This window comes from Sus scrofa, unplaced genomic scaffold, assembly GCF_000003025.6.
Source record: "Sus scrofa isolate TJ Tabasco breed Duroc unplaced genomic scaffold, Sscrofa11.1 Contig490, whole genome shotgun sequence".
Lineage (NCBI taxonomy): Eukaryota > Metazoa > Chordata > Mammalia > Artiodactyla > Suidae > Sus > Sus scrofa.
The window spans coordinates 124,964-149,566 of record NW_018085226.1 but is presented as its reverse complement, the minus strand read 5'-3'; the positions used below and the strand labels follow the sequence as shown (position 1 = coordinate 149,566).

General features: G+C 45.5%; 1 protein-coding gene across 2 annotated transcripts in view; it reads left to right on the top strand.

Annotated features, from left to right (window-relative positions):
* Nucleotides 1–24,603, top strand: part of LOC100518860 (multidrug resistance-associated protein 4-like) — a 168,193-nt gene that overhangs the window by 39,728 nt on the left and 103,862 nt on the right. Inside the window, exons 11-20 of one of the 2 annotated variants that reach the window (XM_021082086.1) lie at nt 1,311–1,502; nt 7,365–7,459; nt 7,602–7,688; nt 11,586–11,861; nt 14,436–14,532; nt 17,808–18,008; nt 19,343–19,483; nt 20,266–20,303; nt 20,662–20,756; nt 22,206–22,352. In XM_021082086.1, the coding sequence (XP_020937745.1) occupies nt 1,311–1,502; nt 7,365–7,459; nt 7,602–7,688; nt 11,586–11,861; nt 14,436–14,532; nt 17,808–18,008; nt 19,343–19,483; nt 20,266–20,303; nt 20,662–20,756; nt 22,206–22,352 (1,369 nt within the window). The remainder of the gene's footprint in view (nt 1–1,310; nt 1,503–7,364; nt 7,460–7,601; nt 7,689–11,585; nt 11,862–14,435; nt 14,533–17,807; nt 18,009–19,342; nt 19,484–20,265; nt 20,304–20,661; nt 20,757–22,205; nt 22,353–24,603) is intronic. The other variant, XM_021082087.1, reaches the window with a different exon arrangement.

Below are 24,603 nucleotides of genomic sequence, written 5' to 3'. Positions count from 1 at the left end.
AATCTGCATGTCCCAGTGAAGGAAATGATTATGTGACAGCTATTCAGGACAGACTGAGACATGGGGACTTCTCTTTGTCACGGTGGCCCCTCCAGGAAGTTAGGAGGCTGTCAAGGCTGTTTGGGAAGCTTTGAGCATCTCCTCCTGTGAGTGGACCTGGCCTGTCAGTCACATGTGGTGAACATGCAGCCACGGGCTGGAGCCAGAGACACAGACGTGAGCGAGCCCCCGCCCCCCTGCCCTCCAGAGGCAGCCAGGTTCCGGGGCGACACAGAGACGCAGGCAGGTTATTTCAGCCCTGTGTGGCGAGTTCCCTGGTGGTGTGGACACAGGCACGTCCCCTGTGTGTGTAGAAGATGTGGAGGATGTGCACGTGCACTGGTGTCCTGTGTTGCATGGGCTGTGTCCATGCGAGGGTGACGGTTCCTCCGGAATGGACTTTGGTCCTTGGACACAGTGCCCAGCAGATTTCTTTTCTCTCTCTCTCTCTCTCTCTTTGTTTTGTCTTTGTTCTTTTTAAAAAATTTTGTTTTTACTTTTTTGGCAGCCCTGAGGCATATGTAGTTAACAGGCCAGGCATCAGATCTGAGCCACAGTTGCAACCTATGCCAGAGCTTTGGCAATGCTGGATCCTTAACTTACTGTGTTGGCAGGGGATCGAACCCAGCGCTCCAGAGACATCGCTGCATCCCATTGCATCACAGGAGAAACTCCCAGAGTTCTTTTAAATAATCATCTTTGGATATATTCCTCACATAGCTTTTTAAGAACAAGTGCTTGTCAAGTAAAGGATACTCAGTGATGTTTCCTTGTGGTGCAGGGGGTTAAGGATCCCATGTTGCTGCAGCTGTGACACTGGCTGCAACTGTGGCCTAGGTTCAGTTTCTGGCCTGGTAACTTCCGCATGCTGCTGGTGTGGTCAAAAAAAAAAAAAAAAGATCCTCAGATGCAGGAACAACTGCATTAAACACCAGATACCTGAAACATACATCCTGCTGGGCTCTCTGCTAGTTAGGAGTGTTAAACATTCTTAATTAGTCTTTGGTGACTATAGCACTTCATTCGGGGGAAACTCCTGAGGAGTGGAGATTATTAGAGTATTTTATTAGTATTCCTTTTCAATCATTACTTTAAATTTACCAATAGTGTTATTTTCAAATTTTTTGTCCCTACTACCAGGACTCCACTCTATCCTACTCTGAATGAAAGGTTCTATTGTTTATCAAGCGCCCAGGGCAGGGAAGCTGTGCTGCGGGGCTTTTTCTGTCCTGGGTGCTGCCTGCTCACAGGTGTGTTTGCGTCTGTTTCAGTCGTCACTGTTGAGTGCGGTGCTGGGGGAGCTGCCCCCGAGTCAGGGGGAGGTCACCGTGCGCGGGAGGATCGCGTATGTTCCTCAGCAGCCCTGGCTGTTTCCCGGAACCGTGAGGAGTAATATTTTATTTGGGAAGAAATATGAAAAAGACCGATATGAAAAAGTACTAAAGGCTTGTGCTCTGGAAGAGGTGAGTAATGACTTCTGAGTTGCATGTACTTGAATTTCAAATGATAGTAATACTGTTGGCTTAAACTACTAAGGTTCGTTGAAAGTTCTTTTTTTATTGAAAGATCTTTGATCTTTGCTTAATAATCTAAGCTGTCCTCCTGGGTAAATATGCAAGCATATACGCTGCTATTTTAATCCTGATGAGATAACTGAGATCCCCTTTTGGGGTGGGGTTGTTTCATTTTGCAAAGGTTAATTCTCTGTTATTTATTTATTATTTTGTCCATAATGTACAGTGCTTGATAGGGGATCTCAGTTCCCAGAGCAGGAATTGAAACCAGGCTGCAGTGACCAAAGTGCCAAATCCTAACAACTAGAGCACTAGGGAAGTCCCTTACCTTTTTTTTAATGGACAGTTAGAAAAATTTGCAAAACCGGACAGCACAGAGTAACGAACCCTCACGTACCCGCCCCCTGCTTTATCCAGTATCACTGGCAGCCAGTCTTGTTCCATCTCTACCTCTGCCCTCGGCCAGCCCCACCTCCACCCCCAAATTATTATGAAGCCAATCCTAGACTTTAGATTAGTTCATTTGTAAATATTTCATTAGGTTTCTCTAAAAGATCGGAAAGTCTTTGGAAAAAAATTCACCACATTATTTTACCTGAACAATAACCCACCTTCCTGAATATTTTCAACCTTCTGGTCCATACTTAGGTTTTGTCAATCAGCTCACTGAGGAATCCCCTTCACCATTAGTTTGACTCTGACTCACATGAGCTCTGTCTCTGCACATGGCTGATGCCTCCTCCACCCTTTTCAGTCTCTAGGTTTTCCTCTGCACTTGGTTTTTTACTTGTAATTTAGTATTTAAAAGAAAATGGAATTCTTTAAAATTTCTTCTTGATATTGCATCATTTCACTGGGGAGAGCTTGTTTTCAGAATGGCAAGATGAAACTATGTTGGGATTTAAATGAAATTAGTGAATGGATGATGAAAACTGAACTTACTTGATAGGAGAATATAATTTGGCAAAAAGAAAGAAAATGTAATACCAATGAATAGAATGTTACCCTCTTGGGTAATAAAAAAACAGTGAATAATAGCGTTAAAGGCCTCACCCGGGAGTCTGTTCAGTGCAGTCTGCATATCCGACTATTCTTTTGTACCGTAAGGAGGAGGCTGGGACAGACTTTCAGAAGTGTGGTGTTGAAGGCTCCAAACTTGCTTGGTGAGGCAATCATAATTTTTCTTGAACAGTGGCTTGAACATCATAGATTGTATCAGATGAGTAGCATGGTATGATTATGAGGACAAAGAAGAATTGCTCATTCTGTGGCTTCCATTTCTTTCTCTTTGGTTATATGGGTTTTATTTTTTTGGTTTTTTAGGGCCACACCTGTGGCATATGGAGGTTCCCAGGCTAGGGGTTGAATGGGAGCTACAGCTGCTGGCTTACACCATAGCCACAGCAACACAGGATCCGAGCTGCGTCTGCGATCTACACCACAGCTCATGGCAACACCAGATCTTTCACCCACTGAGCAAGGCCAGGAATCGAACCTACAACCTCATGGTTCCTAGTCGGATTTGTTTCTGCTGCACCATGACAGGAACTCCTTTCTCTTTGGCTATATGTTAATGGGAGATTGTGCATTTGCAGGAATGATATCAAGTTAGCAGGAATGAGTTAGATTTTTATTTAAATAGTGTATATACTGTGTAAGAAAAGAAGAGGGGAGTTCCCTGGTGGCCTAGAGGTTAAGGATCCAGCGTTGTCACTGCTTGGGTCACTGCTGATTCTCTATCCCTAGTCCGAGAATTTTCACATGCTGTAGGTACAGCCAAAAAAATGCAAAGCAAAGAAAAGAAGAGGTAAGCAAATGTAAAACGGTAAGAACAATAGCTCCGATTTATTCAGAGTCCACATGCAAATCATTTTTCAGTTTCTTATTCACATACCCATATGCACATGCATAAAAATCTATATGAGCTATTAATCCTTTATCAGGGTCTTCAGTGTCACCATCTTCATATTGTAGTTGGTAAAACAGAGGCCTGAAGAGATGAGACAGCTCTCCTCAATGTTTGCAGCTCAAGTTCAGATCCATTTCTGCAGAGCTGTAGACTTCTTATTTTTCCACAGTGCCATGATGCCTTGTAATTGAGGAAGTTAATAAGAAAGAACTTTTTATGGGTGATTGGTGAGAGTGGAAGGTGGGATGTGGAATAAACAGCTCTGGCATTTCCTCTTTACTTAATTAAGTCCAGCTCTGATGCCCAGATCAGACTCCAGAGACCCAGACTCCAGAAATATTGTGTGGCTATTTCTTTGCATGACCTTGCCTTTGGTGAAGCTCAGGGCTGTCTTTCTCCCCCCATTTCAGCATCTCTGGAGAAGATCAGGTGTTGGGACAGTGGCTGCCCTTCAGCATTTTCCCCAAGGAGATGCTTTGCTATAGCCAAGAGGGGTGATTGGACCAATAATGTGGGCGGGGATCTGGGGCTGCACCCACCCCTTGGCGTCTGTGCTGAAAAGACTGTGGTGGGAGGGGCCCTGCAGGACTGGGCTGCACGTGATTCTTCTGTACGTGATAGGAAGTTTACAAACATGGATTCCTCTCCTGTTCTGCTGCAGGTCCGGACGTGGAGTCAGGGCCTCTCGTGCCCATTCCGTCCTTGGCAGGAAGGGAGGCTCAGGGCAGGGAAGTAGCAGAGAGGAGCGTCCTGGGCCTGGTTTCATCACCTGCCCACTGTCCTTTTGCACACGTCCTGTCATCTGCCTGGGCCTCTGACGTTTCTGAACTGAGAGGAAACCAGCATGAATGAGAGCACCTTCCTGTCAGAGGGAGGGATTGTAATAAATGTTCAACTCGGGCTTTTCCCTTTAACCTGATCAGCAATTGATGGCTGGGAAATTAGCCTGATTTGTATTTTCCTTCAAATACTTTGAAATTTTTTCTTATCTGGAGCTTGTCCAGATAAGAAACATATCCAAAGTCCTACCACAAGACTTGGAGAAAGACTGTTCCTTATGCCCTAACTGCTAAATCAAAGAGTAGATTTAAGTGCCTTTTCTAGAACATGGTTAAGATTGCTGTGCTGCAACCTGGTGCTATTTTGAGAAGGAAGCCAAAACAACAGAAAATCAAAGTGTAAAATCTAAGAACAGTTTGCAAGGACTGTCAACAGTAAAGTGGAGGCCAAGTAAACTCTGTGTGTGTGTGTGTGTGTGTGTGTGTGTGTGTGTAAGACCAGGAATCCCTCTTAAAAGGATTCATGAAAACCAAGAGCCAGAGATGGTATTGACTTCTGAGCTAATAACGAATGAAGGTGAAATAATGATGAGTTTTCATGACAGAGCAATTGCTGCCTTTTATTTGATGCTCCCCCTTTCAGCTTAGAGTTTGCAGGGAGCCTGTGTGTCTTTGTGGCCCTCAGGGCGGGTAATGATGGAGACAGTCTCTTTCTTCTTGTGGTCTCGAGCTTTGCATGTTGTGATTCCACTTGAATGGGGTCTGTTTGATGAGAAAATAGGCATCAGAGATTAGTAGGAAGTTACAATTAATTCATGTCCTTTCTCCATTTATGGAGGCTGTTCATATGCTCGCCTTCTTTGATTCTCACAGCAACCTTGAGTTTAGTGCTTCTTGTTTTTCTAACACAGTTTGTAGAAGAGGAAAATGAGACTTAGATCAAAGGACTTGTTTACCATGGAGACCCCAGTGTGTCGCTTGCTTTCTCCCCAAATTTGCTAATGTAGAGACAGAGAAATGAGGGTTTCATCTGCAGAAAACTATGGCTATGTATCCTAGGTGGATGCCTGTGGGGTTTGTGCTGGGAGTGTCTAGAGGTAATTACAGGCAATCTAAGTAAATGTTTCTAATATAATACATGCAACTTAAACCTGACTGTTCTCTTGCCATTTTGGGGATATTCTCCTCATCTTTTCTTTTTTCCCCCAGGTACTCTGATTTGTCTGTTTACTGCTACTACTTCTTCTTCCCCCTCCCCCTCTTCATCTTCTTCTCCTTCTTCTTTTTTGGATACCCTGCGGCATATAGAAGTTCCTAGACCAGTGATCAAATCTGAGCTGGAGCCACAGCTTCAGCAACACTGGATGCTTAACCAACTGTGCCATAGTGGGAAGTCCTGCTATATATATATATATAGTTTGCTTTTTAGGGCCACACCTGCATCATATGAAGGTTCCCAGGCTAGGGGTCAAATCAGAGCTACAGCTGCCAGCCTACACCATGCCACAGCAATGCGGGATCTGAGCCACGTCTGTGACCTTTACCACAGCTGCTCACCGCAATGTCAGATCCTTAAAACCCACTGAGTGGGGCCAGGAATCAAACCTTAGTCCTCATGGATGCTAGTCGGATTCATAACCCACTGAGCTACAATAGGAACTCCTGTATACTTCCTTAATAATATTCAGATGGAACTTTTGTAGAGTCTCAGATAACTCAAGTCAAAACTTATCTTTCTCAGCTCTGAGTTCTTCCTGTTCCTACGGACAAGCACCCACTTAGTCCAGCTGCTCTGCTCAGTGTCCCTCAAGCTCACTCTGTCTTTCCCTCTGGATTTTCCTGCCCAGCCTGCTCCTTCTGCCCCCATTTCTTGTACAGATCTTGTCTGTCACTCTGTCACTTGATTTAAGTATCACTGTGAAGACTCAGGACAGGTGTTGTCCCTTCTCTGACAGTGGGAAGCTGAGGCCGAATCAGCATAATGGCCAGTTTAAGACACACCCATTCCCTGATAAAATAAACCTATGCCTTCACCAGCCTGTGCCACCAGCCCTCACACTGGTGCCTCTAGCACAGACCCTCACACTTGCACATCCAGCTGCTCTGTAATGTCACCGAGAGGTCATCACAGCTTGTCCACGACCAAAGTCTCCCAAACCCGCATCCACCGTCTTCCCCAGCTCAGTAAATGGGACCCCATCCTTCCCCTTCCTCACCCCCACACAGCACAGGCCTCCTCTTCTCCTGCAACCCACACCCGCCCGTCAGCAGGTCTCACAGATGCCACCTTCGAGATGTGTCTGGAATGTGACCCTGTCTCTCCACTCCCACTGCTCCCACTCTGGTCCTTGCACTGTTATCTCTGGCCTGGACTATTGTAGAAGCCTCCCACCTGGGATCTGCCCTCCCCTCCCCTTCCCTATCTGTTTTCCTCAAAGAGTCAGGAGTGGTTCCTTAAACCCCTCGGGCCATGTTGTCCTCCCCCCCCCCTTCCCTGGGCGTAACACCAGGCCTCCTCCTGCTCTGTCTGCCCTACTCCCCTCATGTGTGCTTAGCTCCAACTCTCCTGGCCTCCTTGTTTGTCTTGGAAAACCTTGGGCGTCTGCCCCATGGCCTTTGCACTGGCTCCTTCCTTTGTGTGGATCACCCTCTCCAGGTCCAGGGAGCCCCCTCCACCCTCTGAGATCTGCTCAAACCTCCCTGAGCCGAGCCCTTCCTGACCCCAGTGTAGACACACTCTCCCCCTTTCCTCTCTGTCCCCCTAAGCCAGCCTTCTTTTTCTCCTGGTGCTTAGTGCTTGTACTCGTGTTAATTTTCCATGTTGTCCATCTCCCGCCATGGAGGAAACTCTAGGGACTCTATTTCCTCATGACTGAATTTATGCATATAGTCAATCATTGTTAACTATCCATCGAAGTGGTCAAATGCATAAATGCTGTAAAAAACTACAGAATGAAAACAAAAAACCCTGAGTTTTTAATTGTTGAAGGTTTAGTCGCTATGAAATATACCTGCTAATGTTGATCAATACTTGTATGAAAAATTGATGCTAAAAGTTTAGGATGACAGAAGGAGAACACATTTCAAATCTTTCCCCTTTTCCCATTTTCTATCTCTGTGTAGGATTTGCAGCCTTTGGAGGATGGGGATCTAACTGTGGTCAGAGGCCGGGGAACCCCGCTGAGCGCAGGGCAGAAAGCCCGAATCAGCCTTGCAAGGTGGGCGCTTTGGGAAGCAGGGGCCCGGCCCTTTCCCTGGGCTCCAGGAAGGAACTCGGAGATGTTGGACGCTGTCAGGATCCAGAGGTGGGATCCCGTAGCGGGAAGCGTCCTTCTCCTGACGTCTCTCTACGTTTTCTAGAGCCCTGTATCAGGACGCAGACATCTACCTCCTGGACGACCCGCTCAGCGCCGTCGATGCAGGAGTCAGCAGGCACCTGTTTGAACAGTGAGTTTGCTCTTGTGTCCTGTCATTTCTGCTGCTTCCAGGATCCCTGCAGGTCCAGGGAAGGGAGCTCAGGAAAGCCTCTGTGCTTCCGGAGACTCGGCTCCTTCCGCCCTGGCGTCCCTCTCCCCTCCCCCACCTCCATAGAAGACCCATCGCAGAGAAATCGTGCAGAGGGATGAGGTCAGGATGGAAAGTGCAGAAGGGGCTTCCAGTGTGTGGAGACCAGTGGAGTTGGTGCTTTAGGGAGTGAGGAGCAGATGGCAGGTGCCCCTGCTCCTTGCAGCTGAAAACCAGACCCTGTGGATGGATCCAAACCCAGGAGCAAGAGAGATGCTGTAGGGAGAGTGGGACTCGGGAGCCTGGTACTTGGCTGCCAGTTCTTCTCCTCCATCATTCGTTGAAGGCCTGTTAGAAGGGAAGTTTCCAGCACTGACACAGAGCTTCGGTGGAAAGGCCTTGTTGGTTTGTGCTTAATGTTCTCTTGGTTTGGAAATAGTAAAGTCTATGATTTGAGAATGATTTATTCCACATCAGAGTATGACTTTGGTCATTTAGCACTGCCTCACGGATACTCAGTAGAATTAATACTTAGACCCACAGTGTAGAGTTAACTTGAATCTGAAACTATCGGAGTCTGGCTAAAATCCTGTCTCTGATTTGTATTTCTGGCATTTGCTGTCAGTGGCTCTGGCTTGGCCACCAAACCCCTGAAGTACAACTGTGCTACTTTTCTGTGTATAATGTGCCCTAAGACGCTGACTCATGCCTCTTATGGCATCTAAACTGGCCTTTTTGGAAAACTCATTAACTTGCTTTTGCTAAAGCCATGCCTTCCTCTATCCCAAGGGTAATTACTTTGCAATTGTTCACCTTTCTTGTTTTTGGTTTTGGTTTTTACAGTCATACCTCTGGCATATAGAAGTTCCCCATCTAGGGGTCAAATCAGAGTTCTGGCTTCCGGCTTTCACTACAGCCACAGCAATGCTGGATCTAAGCTGCATCTTCCATCTACGCAGCAGCTTGTGGTAACCCCAGATCCTTAAACCCCTGAGCAAGGCCAGGGATCAAACCTGCTTCCTCACACAGACTATGTCATGTTCCCAACCAGATGAGCCACAATGGAAATTCCACAGTTGTGTGCCTTTTTAAAGCCAACGAGCCCTTAGACTGCATTTATTAAAGCCCTGTTGTGTGCACTGAGTTGATGCCATTACAGATGTTATTGCACAAACCCCCTGAGTCCCCACAGGAGGGCAGTGAGCCAGGAGAGGGGAAGGAGCCACACAGGGCAGAGTGAGGGAGACTGAGATGCTCAGCCCTCCTTCCTGCCTCTTAGGAATCTGTGTCCCCATGGAGCTCGTTCAGACAGATGCCCAGGGAAAGGTCAGCAGACTCAAGGTGTCGGGGTTTCCATACAGGACAGTGAGTGCTGAGTGGGGGCCCACGTGGGCAGCAGGAGGTTTCAGCTTAAGCTGGAAAGTTCCCCATGCACTGGGCGTGGTGGGAAGGGCCCTGTGCATCTGCAGGCTGGGCGGGGTTTGTGGGGGCTGAGAAGAGGGTTGCGTTCCTTTTGCTGAAGGAACAGTCATAGTTCTGGAGGCTGGAAGTCCAGGGTCAAGGTGTGGGCAGGTTTGTTTCTGCTGAGACCTCTCTACTTGGCTTCAGATGACACCTCCTCGCTGTGTCCTCACGTGGTCTTTCCTCTATTCACCTGTGTCCCTGTGTCTCTGTCCTTAAGTTCTGGTCTCCTCCTTCAAGGACACCAGTCAGACTGGATTAGATCCATCCTAATTAAGAGATAAAGACTCTTTCAACAAATTCTAAGGTAATAGAAGTTAATGTGTTGAGTTCCCTTTGTGGCTCAGGTGTTAATGAACCCAACTAGGATCCACGAGGGTGCAGATTCGATCCCTGGTCTCCCTCAGCAGGTTAAGGATCCACTGTTGCCGTGAGCTGTGGTGTAGTTCACAGATGTGGCTTGGATTCCACATTGCTGTGGCTGTGGTATATGTAGGCTGGCAGCTGTAGCTCCGATTTGACCCCTAGCCTGGGAACTTCCATATGCCGTGCATGTGGCCCTAAAGAGCAAAAAAAAAACCCCCAAAACAAAAACAAAAGTATGAATTTTGAGGGGGGGACAGTAGTCATTCACGAGTCCTAAATAGCAACGTAAGGAGACCTGCTCAGAGTCAATGTGAGAGTGAGACTGTGAGGAGCTCTGAGCTCTGGACTCTGGGGGCTGGGATTCCACCCCCACTAAGCAGGGTTGTGGGCAGAGTCCACCAATGTCTGTGTGTGAAATGTGCTTAGTGTTGGGATGATGACAGAGCTCTGGAGATGGATGGTGGTCATGGCTGCACCATGTGTATGTACTTACTGCTACTGAGCTATGTGCTTAAAATGGTTAGAATGGTAAATTTCATTATATGTATATTTTATTATACACAAAAGTACATGTTAGCATTGAAGCTTTCAGAACACAGGAGAGCAGGGCAGCTGACACGTGACATGGCCTCCAGCTGTCTTTCCTGCCCTCTCCTGAAGGTGACTTGATTTATTTTCCCTTGGAGAAGAGGCTTGTGGCCTGTCATGAGTTCAGTGACACGGGGCCAGTGCTGTGACAGAGATTCCCCACCCCCACCCTCCTGGCATCATGAGCAGCTCAGCCTCCCTGTTCCCAGTGCCCAGCCCTGACCTCACAAATGTCTGTCACCCCATCTTGTGTGTGTCTGACAAGCTCCCCATCACTCTGAGAACAGTTCCTTGTGGCTGTGGCATCCGTGTCACAGGGAGGGGAGAGGAAGGTTCTCTGGTTGCCAAGTATCAGTGTGCTCATCACAGAAGTTCTCTCAAGTTCTTTGAACACTGGAGGTGTTTGTAAAGTCCTCTTGCACCTTTTGAATTTAATGACTTTGGATTTATACTTGATAGAGGTGAACTGGTTAAGATTGTTGTTTGCTAATCAGAACTACATTCTCTGGGGAAGCTTAGGGCAGGATGTATGAAGGCAATTTAGGCAATCACTCAGCACCAACTGCAGAATGCTCTCAAGTTAGAAAATTGGATGGAACGATATGCTATGCGAGATGGAGGTCATGTTAAAGCTTAGTAACGGGGAGTGTTTTGTGCCAAAAGTGAGTGGATTACACTTCTACTTGCCATGAACACTTTCCTTCAGTCATGAATCTACACCACAGGTTATTAAGGTTTGTGAGGTTTTACAACCACATGTTATGAACATTAAGTGGATTCTCTCACCTGCAGAAGGCGCATGGATGCCTGACTCACCTGTGTCCATCTGTGGCCCCACATCCTCAGACCCTGCCTCCTGCATAGCCAGTTCTCAGTGTGTCCTCATCAGACTCCCAAGTGCTGTCTACTCAGTCCCCCTTTCTGCTCCCGCCCTGCACAGACTCCCCCTCACGTACAGGATGCAGCTCCAGGGCCTCAAACCAGAGAACAGGCTTCTTTGCCATCTGCCCCCATCAGCCTTTCCAGCTCGTTCCCGCACCCCCTGGGTGTCTCAGCCATGCTGGCTCTGTGGTGGCCCTTTCTCACACCTGTCTGTCTGTAGGTACTGCTCCCCCTGTCCCAGGGCCAGGGGACAGTGTGCCAGGACTGAGAAGGCAGGTGAAAGCCAGGCTGCTTCCTTTCCCCCTGTTCCTCCAGGGGGAGCCTGTGTCCTTCTGTCTTCCAACAGCCCTCAGGGGCTTGCACTGGACCTTTTAGGAGTCCCCCACCCCTGCTAAGCTGTGACTGCAGGAAGGTGCCTTAGGAAGGCATGTTTGGTCCCAGCGCCATTATACCTACTGTCCCTTCTTCTGGGGATGCTTCCCCAGATGGTCTCAGGGCTCCGGGTCACCCCCATCTGAGCTGACAGCCCCCTTGCTTTTCCAGCAGAGCACACGTCACGGCCGACAGAGCGCATTCTGTACGTGTTCATTGTGTCTCCCTGTACGTGGTGCAGAGTATCGTCTGCTTTCTGGACCTGCAGGTGTATCCTCGGCACTTAGGACAGGGCCTGCCTCCTCCACCAACCTCTGCTGAGGGAGCGAGTGAAGGGGGGCTCTGTCTTATCCTCCGCCATGAGACGTGTCATCTCTTAACACAGCTCTTACACGGGGTTGTTCATAGGACTGTAGGATCACCGCAGCCCCTGTGTAAGAATAACAGGTAAACAATGAGCTGTTGAATCAGTTGGCTTTTATGACATGACTTGGAATACTTTAATCTTAAATAGCTGGAAAGTAGAGTATTTTCCTAAAGAGTTGGATAAAATGCATTATTTAGGAAAAATTCAAAACCATCAACTGATCACTTCGTTTTAATTATTTATTATTACCTTATCTATGATGGAATGTTAGGAGGAAAACATTTAAAAATTTTAGGTTGGTGCATCCTGGACATAACAACCCATCAGATTTGATTAACCTCCACCTTCAGGGCTTATTGGTAGGAAATTTTCATTTAAGAAAAAACAATTGCCTAAAAAGCTTAAGTACTGAGTCTGAAAAGGGATTTCCTCAGTCAAGAAACTTAGGTGTGAAAGCTGAGCTACTGTAGAATTCCCTGAAATCACCTCACGGGACACTCAAGGAAGATGGAGAACAGCTTTATTACACTGGCGGGTCCATGGGGAATCGCTTCCCAATCATGGACCCCGAACAGAAAGGGGGAGATACGTTATAGTGCTTGCTTACGTGTCTAACATTCCACGTTAATCTTTAGTTACATGCAGGGTACAGAAATATGTATAGCTGTACGGAATATCTTATATTGTTACTGTAATGATTAACCTCAAGTACAGTCTATCTATTTTTGGATTTCTTTAGAACAGTCAGGCCCAGAGTTTCTGAAGTCCTAGTGACTTTGTTTTTCTCAGAGCCCTCATATGAGTCACCTTAAGTTCACCAAGGTGGATGGTGGCAGCAAAATGGCTTCGCTCTTGTCAAGCTCCCTATTCCCTTTTCCACACCCCTACACTAAGGCATATCAAAAGTGAAACCCGAATCTTTTTTGACTTAATGAAGCGATGGTATATGTGTCTCCATCCCGGGGTCTTGATTCTCATCCCAGGCTCAGAGTCCAAAGTGTCCCATTAGGACTTTTCTGTCCTCAGTTCATGCACATGACAGTTCTTGGGTCAGGGAGGACTGGGGAAGGGGGCTGACGTTTACTGAGCCGGTTAGTGCTTTGATTTCTCAGAATATGTGGGTGACTTGTCACTGACCTTGTTTTGAGATGAAGAAGCTGAGGTTTAGTAGCTCATCCTACGTTGTCAGGCCACTGAGAGGGACTGAGCTACATGTGCAGCCTCCACACTGTTCACCTGACTCGCTCGCAGTCTGCGCTGTGGCCCGGGTTCCTGAGATCTGCTCTTTGAGGGGCTTGGGTACCCAGAATACAAGCCTAGAGCCCTACCCGTGGTCACTGGCGCCCCGTCCCCAACTACTTGCCTCCCTGGAGGGTTGTAGATCCTGGTGGGGTGAGAGTGGGGTTGAGTCCCTAGGGGCTGCTCTTGAAGTGGAGGAGCAGTTTGAGGGGTGCCTGTACAAACATTTAAGGTTGAAAACTGAGGGGGGTTGGTGGGCTGGACCCTGCAGGCCTGCAAGACCTGTACTTGCCGGGCTTAGATGGAAGAAAGAGCCCACAGTCAGGACAGAGACGGTGGGCAGGGGGAGCTTACGTATCTGAAGCAAGGTCCTTGAGCGACACCCCACCTTGTGTGACTGAAGTTGGGGGAGGACATGGCTGCATTCTTTGCCCCCAGGAGGGGGAAGGGGGAGATTACCAGTTTAGGGGGAATTGAGATCAAGTTGGCTCATTGGTTACCATGGAAACCAGCAAAAGGGCGCACCCCTCACTGCCCCTTGATCAGCATAGTGGAGAGTTCTGATCTAAAGCTAGAGGCAGTCACTAGCTGGGCCCTGGGGCAAGTTTGTAGGAAGGTCAGTGAGTGAGTGAGTAGGGTGTGGGTGAAGAGGTGCTGGTGGAGCAGGGGATGTGCAGAGAGCAAGAGAACAGCCATCCTGCTGACCTGACCAGAGAGGGGTCTTGGCTGCAAAGAAGTGGGGTGTCTTTTATGCTGTTGGATGATTGCCACTGTGATTTGGGCCATTTGGGTTCTGTTATTTTATTTTCGTATTGTAAGGGTTTCAGTCCTCATGAAACAGGACTTACTTCCAGGCTGGTACGGGAAATGCTGTAGAGACAGATTGAGGCCATGCTGACATTTATATTCCATCTAACATTATGTACAAAGAAGTGTCTAGAAAGTGCAGTCTGGAAAATGGTACCAGAAATCTATTGCTTTTTTTGCTGTTAATATGTACATCACAAATAATCACCTAAAAAACTACCTAAGAAAAACGCACACATTTTTATACGACATAGATCCTCTTCTCCCACTCCCACATGGCAATAAAATACTGTTTTAATTCAGTCAACTTTTGGAATCTCAATATTGCTCAGTTGTTTTGCATTATGAAACATGGTGCCTCCTTCACTGAACTGCTTTTTAGAATTTTTTAGCAGAGCTAGATTCACGTTTGCTGTTGATGAATTTGAAGAGCTATTCAACATCATTGATTTATATTTGTAATAAATTTCTGTTATTTATTTGGCATGTAAACTACAGATCTTTGACTTCTGTGTTGTCTTTGTCTCATTACATTTTCAAAATATGTATTTTCAGTTGGAAGTGCCCCCATTAATGTGCTTTCGCTGCTGTACCTTTTGCCTTTGCAGGTGTATCCGCCAAGCCTTGCGTGAGAAGATCACAATCTTAGTGACCCATCAGCTGCAGTATCTAAAGGATGCAAGTCAGATTCTGATATTGAAAGATGTAAGTAGTTTCTAGAAGTCTGTGGAACTTATTAGCACTCAGGGGTGTTGAAGGCCAGGCCTCCCAGCAAGTCAGTCTCCTTGGGTTCATGGTAAATGCCTGCTTCTCTGTCAGTTTTATGCCCCCTTCTTCTCAGGGCTGGTATGATGCCTCTGAGGGTGAATCCAGAGACCTATAGAAATGTGACTGTTACACTCTAAGCTGTACAAACCCTAAAGTATATGGAGGTGCTGCCACAAAATTAGTACGTTATCACCTTTCTAGACAAATGTGTTCAGGATAATGATGCTGTTTTATTTAGAACTTCTTGTTTTCCTCTTCCACGAATGAAGTCAAAGAGTATTATTTGGAAATTAGAGATACTGAGACCTGTTTATATCCATGTGACTGTCACAGGCATTTTACCTAAAAAGAATCTTCCATTAACACTGAAAGTGAGGTGGGGAGCCGAGCACCGGGTCAGAGATGCCTGCTCTGCTGGTCTGCCAGGTGCTGGGCTCACCATGCAGGTCTCTCTATGTGCGGAGATGAGCAGGAGCCTGTGAAGCAGGAGGACGAGGCCCTGCCTTTGTGGGGCTTCCTGTGCTGTGGGGACAGATGTGAGGAAAAGGGGGGTGGGGTGGGGCTGACCTCCCGGCTGCCTCCCTGAGGAGGTGGTGGCTCACGGGACCTGAGGGACAGGAAGGTGGGGCCCTGGCCGTCACCTGGGGGGCGGGGGTCTGAGGCAAGGGGTCCTCAGGAGGCCACTGACCTGGCCTGTGGGAGGAGGGCAGGAGGGCCAGCGTGTCTGAGGCAGAGGGAGCAGAGCACATGGAGGGAGCTGGCCTCCGAGCAGTGGGCAGCGGGCCCGGAAGTGGGATGGGAGCCGCTGGACGGTCAGAGCAGAGGAGCAACGTGGTCTCATGAGAGATTTAAAAGATCGTCTGATGTTTGCTGGAGGGGCCACAGCAGAAGCAGGGGGAAGTCTTAGTAAGGTTGAGAGGACAGAGTGTGGGCTCAGGCTAGTGTGTCAGTTTCTAGAGCTGCTGTAACAAAGTGCCACAAACTGGGTGACTTAACAGAAATTTATCGTCTCGCTGTTCTGGAGTCTACAGGTCTGAAGTCAGGGTGCGAGCAGGGCTATGCTCTCCCTGAGGCTCTAGGGGAGAGTCCTCCTTCCAGCTTCTGGTGTTTGCAGGCCTTCCTTGACCCCTTGGCTTCCAGCTGCAGCACTGCAGTCCCTGCCTCTGCTGTCACATGGCTGTTGTCTCCCTGTCTGTCTGAGTCTCTTCTCTTTTCATAAGGACATTGGTCCTATTGGATTTAGGGTCCTCCTACTCCAAAAAGACCCCATCTTAACATGATTACATTTGCAAAGACCCTGTTTCCAAATAAGGTCATGTTCACAGGTGTTGTGTTGAAGATTTGAACATATTTTTTTTTGGAGCCACCATTCAACCCACAACACCTAACATGATTCGGGATTGAGATTAGTGAACATATTTCAGACTAGGTGGTGGTTGATGCTTTACTCCCTGGCTTATTTGTCTCTGTGTCTCAGCACCTCTGTCCTTAACCCTTGTCTGTTCCATCAAGTCCTTGGCCAACTCCCTCACTTATCGGACGTATTTCTGCCCTAAGAAAGTTTGTTAAAATGCAGAGCCTCTACATCTTTAGAAGCAGTTACATGTGTTGGTTCCTCTCTCCTCCTCCAGGAATGGGGAGCTCAGATTCTCAAATTGAGAACAGTCAATTTCACGTGCAGAGCAGGTGATACTAGTGTGTAAAACCCCGCTGTTGGTAGCATTATGAGCACAGAACCAATGGGCAGGAGAATAACCTGCCTGGCCAGTGCCTACATGTTTGGGGTCCCATATTTGCTTCTTTTGAGGGCACTATGCCAAATTTCCTTACTATGGGTACTACTCTATGTCCACAGGATGAGCTGGGGTCCATTCTTACAGTTAGTCTGGTCCCTCTGTCACAGCAGAGGGGGAATAGCTGCCCTCCCATTCCCTTGGGATTGTCAGTGCCTGGCTGCTGAGTAAAATTACTGTCTTGGTACCACTAGTCATTTTCTTGTTCATCTTACAGATATTAATTGGAAAGTGGTAATTTCATTAAATAAGGTGCATGAATTTTGCCTCCCAAGTGGAACAAGCACAATGTATCATGAATTATTTTTTGATTCGGCACTATCACATGGTACCCAAAGGCTTCATTGCGTCTCTCCCAGAAGACCACCTCAGGGGATGGGGTGAGAGGGGTACCAGCTCGGGTCCTGGGCCACCTTCGTCCACCTCACCTGTCTTAACCAGAGCAGCCCTCCTTTGATTAGTTTTGCCAAATACTTTTTTTGACACTGAGTGAATCAGTTGAGTTTTGTTTCATGGGAGCAGAAAATAGTGAAAACATTTGCACATTATTTTATATAATTTTGTAAGGAAGGGAAATTGTGCAATGATATATCACATGTGTTCAAAGAAAATGATTAAATTGAGTGCAGCTTAAGCAGATGCCTGATATGGGGAAGCCTGGTTGGCTGCTTACAATTGGTTGTTCTTAAGTCTTTTCTCAGATTTCAGTACATTCATTCTGGCTTTGGTTTTGGTTTGCTGGCACAGGCGTCCAAGACGTTAGTGTCACTTCAGTCTTGGTCTCCTGGCTCCTTGTTTAGTTACTTTATCAGGTGGAATATTGAATTTTCAGTTGGAAACTTCCTGCGTTTGTGGACAGTGTGAAGACCATGATGACACAGCTCAGGGGTCCTCTGTCCACGGCTGGTTCTTACACATCTTGTCCCAGCAGGCAGAGGATCCTGTGACAGTGGTCAGCGAAGACTGATGAGTGACCCCAACCCATGCCAATGCGCTTGTGCCCACCTCGGGGTTAGTCCTAAGTTTCCTTCCAGGAATATCCTCCCAACTGACTGTTTTTTTAAAATTCTGCTTGTCACAGGAGGCTTTTCTCAATTTCCATGTTGTCTAAAAAGACTGACTGATACTTCCACCAACACCTGTATTTCTTTCTTTCCTCAATGCCCATGGTAGTTAGGTCAGTGACCTCCATTTTTACCACATGGGCACACATTCACTTCATATCTCCCAGCAGCTACCACAGAGTCTGGCAGAGAATAGAGTGCTCAGTTCTGGGTCAGGTTGGACTGAACTAGATGTTCAACTAGAATTCCAGACCTAAGGATCATTTTCTTAGGAAGATCATAATTGAAGATTGGTTCACGTTTCTTGATTAATGTGCTACCAGAATGCAAATATATTCCTCTGAAATCATTTTAGGGCAAAATTATGAAGAAGGGGACTTTTGCTGAGTTCCCAAAACCTGGGGTAGATTTTGAAGATATCCCTTTAAAGGAGAAGGAGGCTGAACCACCTCCAGTTCCAGACTCTCCCACTCCGAGTCAGGCCTCTGAATCTTCTGTTGAGTCTCAAGAGAATCCCAGACCCTTGTTGGAAGACGCTGCTCCTCAGGACCAAGACGTGAGTTTCTCCTCCTGCAATCTGCCCTGGTCTGTCTGCAGTTGGTGGCCTCATGGCTTTTCATTCTGCTCCACATGGGGTATCTTTGTTTGTCCCAAAGTAGACCCTAAGTTTTCAAAGCCATATTCCATGGAATTTGTAGAATTAAAAGAGCATGAAAGGAATACGACTGCCTGGGGTTCCCTTTGGGTGTAGGATGGAGAATCTTAGGGAGATCAGTGGTGGGTGTACTGCTATGAGTTCCTGGGCATATGTGACCCACACTGATACAAGAACTCCTCAGTTTACCATAGTTACATTCTTCTCGCTCTGGTGGCCCCTGGCTTCCCTTATGCATCCAGAGGCTTAATTTGAAGACCCCCTTAGACTGAGTCCTGCCACGGCCAGATCAGATCAGCTACTTTTCCTGTATGTTGGAATGCTCTGGCACTGTGACTTGTGGTAGTGTTTTGCCCCATTCTCAGATGGTTTGTGATGGGCCAGAGGTAGCAGGTGCAAAGGACCTGACACACAGTGGCCACTTTGGAGTTAGTTCCCATCTTCCTTTCTTATCTTCCAAGATCTTCTAAGACTTAGAACTACTTCTTATCTACTTCGAATTCCGAGTGGTCACCACAGAGCTGAGGCCAATCCTTGGCCTGTGTGACTCTATGATGCATTCTAAGTCCTGCAGACAGAAATGCAGAATGTACTAGATCTCCCTAAAAAAACACATAGATATTCCTCGATAACCAAACCCTCACTGCCCAGACATGGGAGCTTGAATAATTTTGACAAGTTTTCAGATTAGCCCTTTACATTCCTCACTCAGAAATCAATCTCTGAAATTCAGGAACCACTTAGATTCAGATCATATGCTATCTCTTGCTATCCAAACTCACATTATTCCAACTCATTGTGTGAACCTGGCTAGTATTTCGAGATCCAACTATGTTTTGTGTTTCCATCATTGAGTGACATGAGCAATCTAGAGGGATACATCAGCTCCATGTCAGGTTTCTGCAGTTGTACTTGAAACGGGTATGTTGTGTGTGTGCTGTGAGTCGTGATAGACTTTAAGCAAAGCCACCGAACAGTGAATAACCTCGTGCAAATGATGTTTCCTTATTTCTACCAGATTTCTAGAAGCAGGGTGTCTGGGTCCAAGGGTTAACACATATATAGTTTGTCAAGGTATTTTCACACCTGCTCCATGGAAGTGGACCATGTTGCACTGTATCAGCATGGGCGATGGGTCTCTTTCCCCACAGCTTTGCAATGGAGCCATTGAACTTTTGAAATTTGGGGGGTTTTCTTTTAAAATTTTGTCTCTCACTGCCATTTCCCCATCCCAGGCTGAGAATATACGGGTTACATTGTCACTGGAGAGCCGTTCAGAGGGAAAAGTTGGTTTTAAGACCTACAAGAATTACTTCATATCTGGCGATAACTGGTTTATCATCATTTTCCTTATTCTAGTAAACATCGCAGCTCAGGTAAATAAGGACATTTATTTTGGTTTCTGTCCTTAGCTTGATATTTACTTACTATTTATACTGTATTTGTTATTTATTATTATTGTTAATATGTATATTAAGAGACTTATGAGATTGTGGGATCTAGCTGGGTGAATCTGAAATCAGTCAGGCAGGCCCTCAGGCTGGAACATCAGGCAGGAGCCAGTGCCACAGTCTTGAGGCAGAATTTCGTCCTCCTCCAGGAAGCCTCAGGGTTTGCTCTAACAGCCTTTGACTGACTGGACAAGGCCCCACGTTGTTCAGGGTGACCTCTTCTGCTTTGGTTGTCTTAGTGTAGATGTGAGCCTCATCTACAAAATACCTGCAGACCAAAATCTAGATCAGCATCTGGTTAAATCACTGGGAGTGGCCTGGCCCAGCTGACACACCAAACTGACCATCACAGTACCTGTCCAGGTTTTTTTCTTTGAAGAATCCCAGCATCCATACTATTATTATTATATTTTCAGTCCACGTGGATTTGTATTGAAACAGGTTATCTGTGGGAAGCAAAATAAGTGAGGCTGACTGGTGTGTACATGGCAGAGAGCTTCTAGAGAAAAAAGGATGTCTTTTAAAGATTTTATCATGTAACATGTACTTTCCTGACCTCTGGTTATCTGGGGCATGGGGCTTGGTGCAACCTGAGCAGGAAGGACCATCTCCATTTTCTGGAGCCTTTCTATCACCCATTGTTGTAAGTGGGGGTTTTGAGGGGCTCAGTGATGTCAGCGTTTGATTGATGGTTGTTCCTGCTCCAGGTGTCCTATGTCCTTCAGGATTGGTGGCTCTCATCCTGGTGAGTGACTCCTGGTCTGACCCAAAGTGCTCTAAAATCAACAGGAAGCCTCACTTTCCCAGAGTCTGGCAGAGAGGTGGGGCTTGTTCAGCCTCCTTTGCTGATCTTCAAGTAATTTAGAAAGAAAAATTAAATTCCTGGTGCAGTATGAGCCTCAGCAGCTTCCTCACAGACAATTTTGGGAACCAAAATTCATGATTCAAGTTGAATTTTTGTGAGGTATATGGACATAGGGCCCTATGAGCTGGGAATCTTTTCCTAGAATAAAACACATCTTTTAAATTGAGGCTGTTAATTTTTTTGTTATTTATCTACATTCTATCTGTAGAGTAATATTTATTTCTTCCCTGTGCCGTAGGGCAAATGGACAAAGTTCCCTGTATGCCATTGAGTATTTAAAAGGAAAAATAACTTTCATACCTGATCCTGTCTGGTACTTAACAGCTTATTCAGGTAAAGTTGAATAATGTGGTCTATTATGCAAGTATCTGAAGTGCTTACAGTGAGTGTGTGTGAGGATTTCCAGGAACTAAGTCAGTAATGTCTCAACAGATTAAGAGTCTAAGGCACATTTACTCTGTGAATTAATTAGAATAATTGTTTTTAAATCTATAAAAAAGAGGTTAAATGAAGACTCTCAATTTGCTCTGTGTTGGATTTTGGAAATTAAACCTGGATTGAGCACTGAGAACATCAGCCACTGAAAATCTGTAGCTATTGTCTATTCTAACAGGTTGCTTTAGCTAAATCTTATGTCATTATATGGATGGGCAAGGGCATTAGAAACGGAGCCCCACCCTGTGGTTCAGATTGTTCCATTTCCATCTGAATAAACCCTGGCTTTTATTGAACTTGGATGAGATCCTCTGGCAGCAAGGGCCCCCCAGATAAGAGCATTGTTCCCTTGCAGGTATGCAGAGCTCCCCTTCACCACACAGCTCATCTCCTGGGCTTCACTAATTACTGAAGAGAGAAGCTGAGCAGGAGAAACCAGGTGTCTGGGAATTAGGGTTCCTTCTTTGTCTTATCTTGATCACAATGTTATCACATCCCCAACTGTGTGATTAATTTAACATCTGTCTTGCCAGACAAATCTAAACAGACGACTTTCTGTTTTTGCAAGAGTGCTTAGAATATATGTAGCATTACATAGTTTTTAAAGGAAATCCTCATATAAAATATTAACTATTCCCACAGGAAACACTCATACAAGCTTTCTGCAAAGGTTATCTTTGTAAGGACCCACGCATTGAAATAAATCAATTACCTGGATCACTTGCTAAGAAACCTAAATCCATTAGTTGTTTACCTTCTGAATTGGTGAACTAGGGGGGCTTAAAGGAAGAAGAAAAGGGTTCTGTTATACATTCATATAGGATGGTGGGCTAAGGACAGAGATTGAATCCGCATCCTCTTGGATACTGGTTTGATTCTTAAGCTGCTGAGCCGCAACGGGAACTCCTCTCCTGTTCCCATTATTTCGAGCTAGTATCAAAGCATACCTTAACTGTAGATTATGAGACATGTTGTAAATAGTAAGATGTAAAATATAGAGAAAGGCAGATCAACTGGTTTTTATAATTTTCTTCTAAGTTTTTATTAGAACTTGTAATGGAATTTGGAAAGCCTGAAGTTATAGTTTTCACCTGATTTTTTTCTGTGTGATTTCTTTAATGAGAGGAGCAGAGTGATTTTTATATTCATCTTTATAAGTATGTGTTGTGAATGTACTAAATTCCATAGAATCCATTATATATAAATTCTATATTCTACATATGAATTTATATATACATTATATTTATAGGGTAAAGTACATAACACCTTTATAAACTGCCTGTCATGCTCCAGCATCATTGACGAAAAGGCAGAGATCTTGTGCTGAGTGATGTTTCTTTATTTCAGTTCTAACTGCGGGTACCGTCCTTTTTGGCATCACAAGGTCTCTGTTGATGTTCTACATCCTTGTTAATTCTTCACAAACTTTTCACAACAAAATGTTGGAGTCCATTTTGAGAGCTCCGGTCTTGTTCTTCAATAGAAATCCAGCAGGTGAGTCAGACACCAAGTTTCTCAGGAAATATGTCTTGTTAACACATTGAGTGCCTAATTACAGTTGATATTTGAAAATGGAGGAGATGCTTGGAAGACAAATCACAGTACATGTTGATCCATTTTCTACAAGAAATTTCACTGATATTTTTCTCCTACTGGAAAAAATCTGAAGATAGAAATATATAAGCTTTTATTCCAATTTATGTGTGTTTGGGAAGATAAATGAACATTCACTTTGTAGGATGATTTAGGAATACATTTGTTGTGTGGCATATGAAACACCCTACATTCGAGGCAAACATGTTTCAGTGTTATTGACTAGTTGCTAAAATCTTGCCTGTATTACAAAGCATTAAGCCAGGTTGTCTGCCAGGAAGGAACTTCTTACAACGAAACTCCATAAGAGACCGACTGTGTGCTTCTTTCTTTCTTTGTCCATCCATTTCTAGAAACACAGAACTCTAGCATGTGCCCTGATCTAAAATGGTAATGAAAAATTAATCAAAACCAAAGATGGATAAATGTAAATGTCCTTTTCAATACAGTTAATTCTGTAGTTTTACAGTGGACTTTTAGTGACATGTAGAGAGGTTGTGTGGCCTGCAGCAGGTGGATCTTCAGGAGTAAGATTCTCAATATGAGTGTCCTTGGAGGTTTCCCCGTGGTTGCTTCCTCTGCCCTGAGGCCTTTGACCTGTTCTGCTTTGGAAGGTAGCTCCTGACCTGGGTTTGTTCATGAAGAGTTAGTTCATCAGCAGATGTGCCTGCCCACTCTGTTCTGTTGGTTGGACTTGTGGTGATCCCCAGGGTGCTTTGTTTTTGCAGGTGATGATTGATAGGATGTGTGGGGGCAAGGGAGGTGGGCTGGAGGGAGGACAGGAGTAGCCTTGGCCTGACCATCAGCGGGTCATGTGACCAAGGCCAAAGCAGGTAGCTACTGTTGGGCTGGTAAATCTCAAAGCAGAATGTTGTCATAGTTGTAAGTAAGGAGTCTGGAACCTACTGCCTGGGTTCAGTCCTGGTGCTAGTTACTAATAGTGATAGATGGTTCTAGTTATAGTAATACTTATGTGCTAGTCATTTAAATATTCTGCTTCTTAGTTTTCTTATCTGTGAAATGGGGATGCTACTCATACCTACTTTATCTATACCTTGATACTGTGGGCATTTAGCAGGTTAATACATTCAAAGCACTTAGTGCACAGCTAGTATCTAATGAACCTTAGCGACAACGACAACTTGGTGTCTGGGAACTTCCTTTCCTGTGAAATGGGAATAACCGCTGCCCTTCCTGTTTCACAAGACTCTTAGGAGGGTGAAATAAGACTATTCAGGAAAGAAAGCATCTTGTGTAGATTTATTCAGCACATGTTTTTCAGTCCAGGTACCATACAGAGCACTGGGTGGTAAACTCCTGAGGCCCCCACACATATCTTGTCTTATTACGAAGCCAGAGTGAGAAAGTGATTGAAGGAGTTTGTGCTTTTATAGCTGTGAAGTTGCTCCACTTTGTCAGCTAATGTGAAAACTACAATGAGAATTTGGGGAGCATCAAGTGTGACTGGATTTGTATTGTCACAGACCTCTGAGTGCTCATGGCCACAGTTAACCCGGATCTTCATGTTCAAGATCCGTAGGCTCTTCCAGATGTGATTCATTTGTTATTCAAGGATTTGGGACCAAGTTGGAATCTTCAAGGTCACTCATCTGAGAGCTGCCAGGACACTACTGTTTGTTTTGCCTCCCCCTCCTGTATCTCTTAGCAGGACTTCATTCCTTCAAGAAAGTAGAAGCTCAAATAAGTACTGCAAAGATAGACCTACTTGGCCCAAAAGGTCTAGGGACCTTGAATTATGTTACTTTTTTAGTGGTAGATTAAATTGAACTCTTTCCTATAGTTTATGTGCAAAAGTAGAATTTGCAGTAGGGGTTTCTCAATTTTGTTGATCTTTCTAAAGAACCAGCTTTTCGTTTCATTGATCTTTTCTATGATTTTCTTTGCTTCTATTTCATTGATTTCTGCTCTGATCTTTATGATTTCTTTCCTTCTACTAACTTTAGGTCTTGTCTGTTTTTCTCTCTCGAGGTACTTTAGATGTAAAGTTAGCTTGTTTATTTGGGCTTTTTCTTGTTTCCTGAGGTGGGCTTGTATTGCTATAAACTTTCCTCTTAGAACGGCTTTTGCTGCATCCCATAGGTTTTGGAGTGTCATATCTTGGTTGTCATTTGATGCCAGGTATTTTTTAATT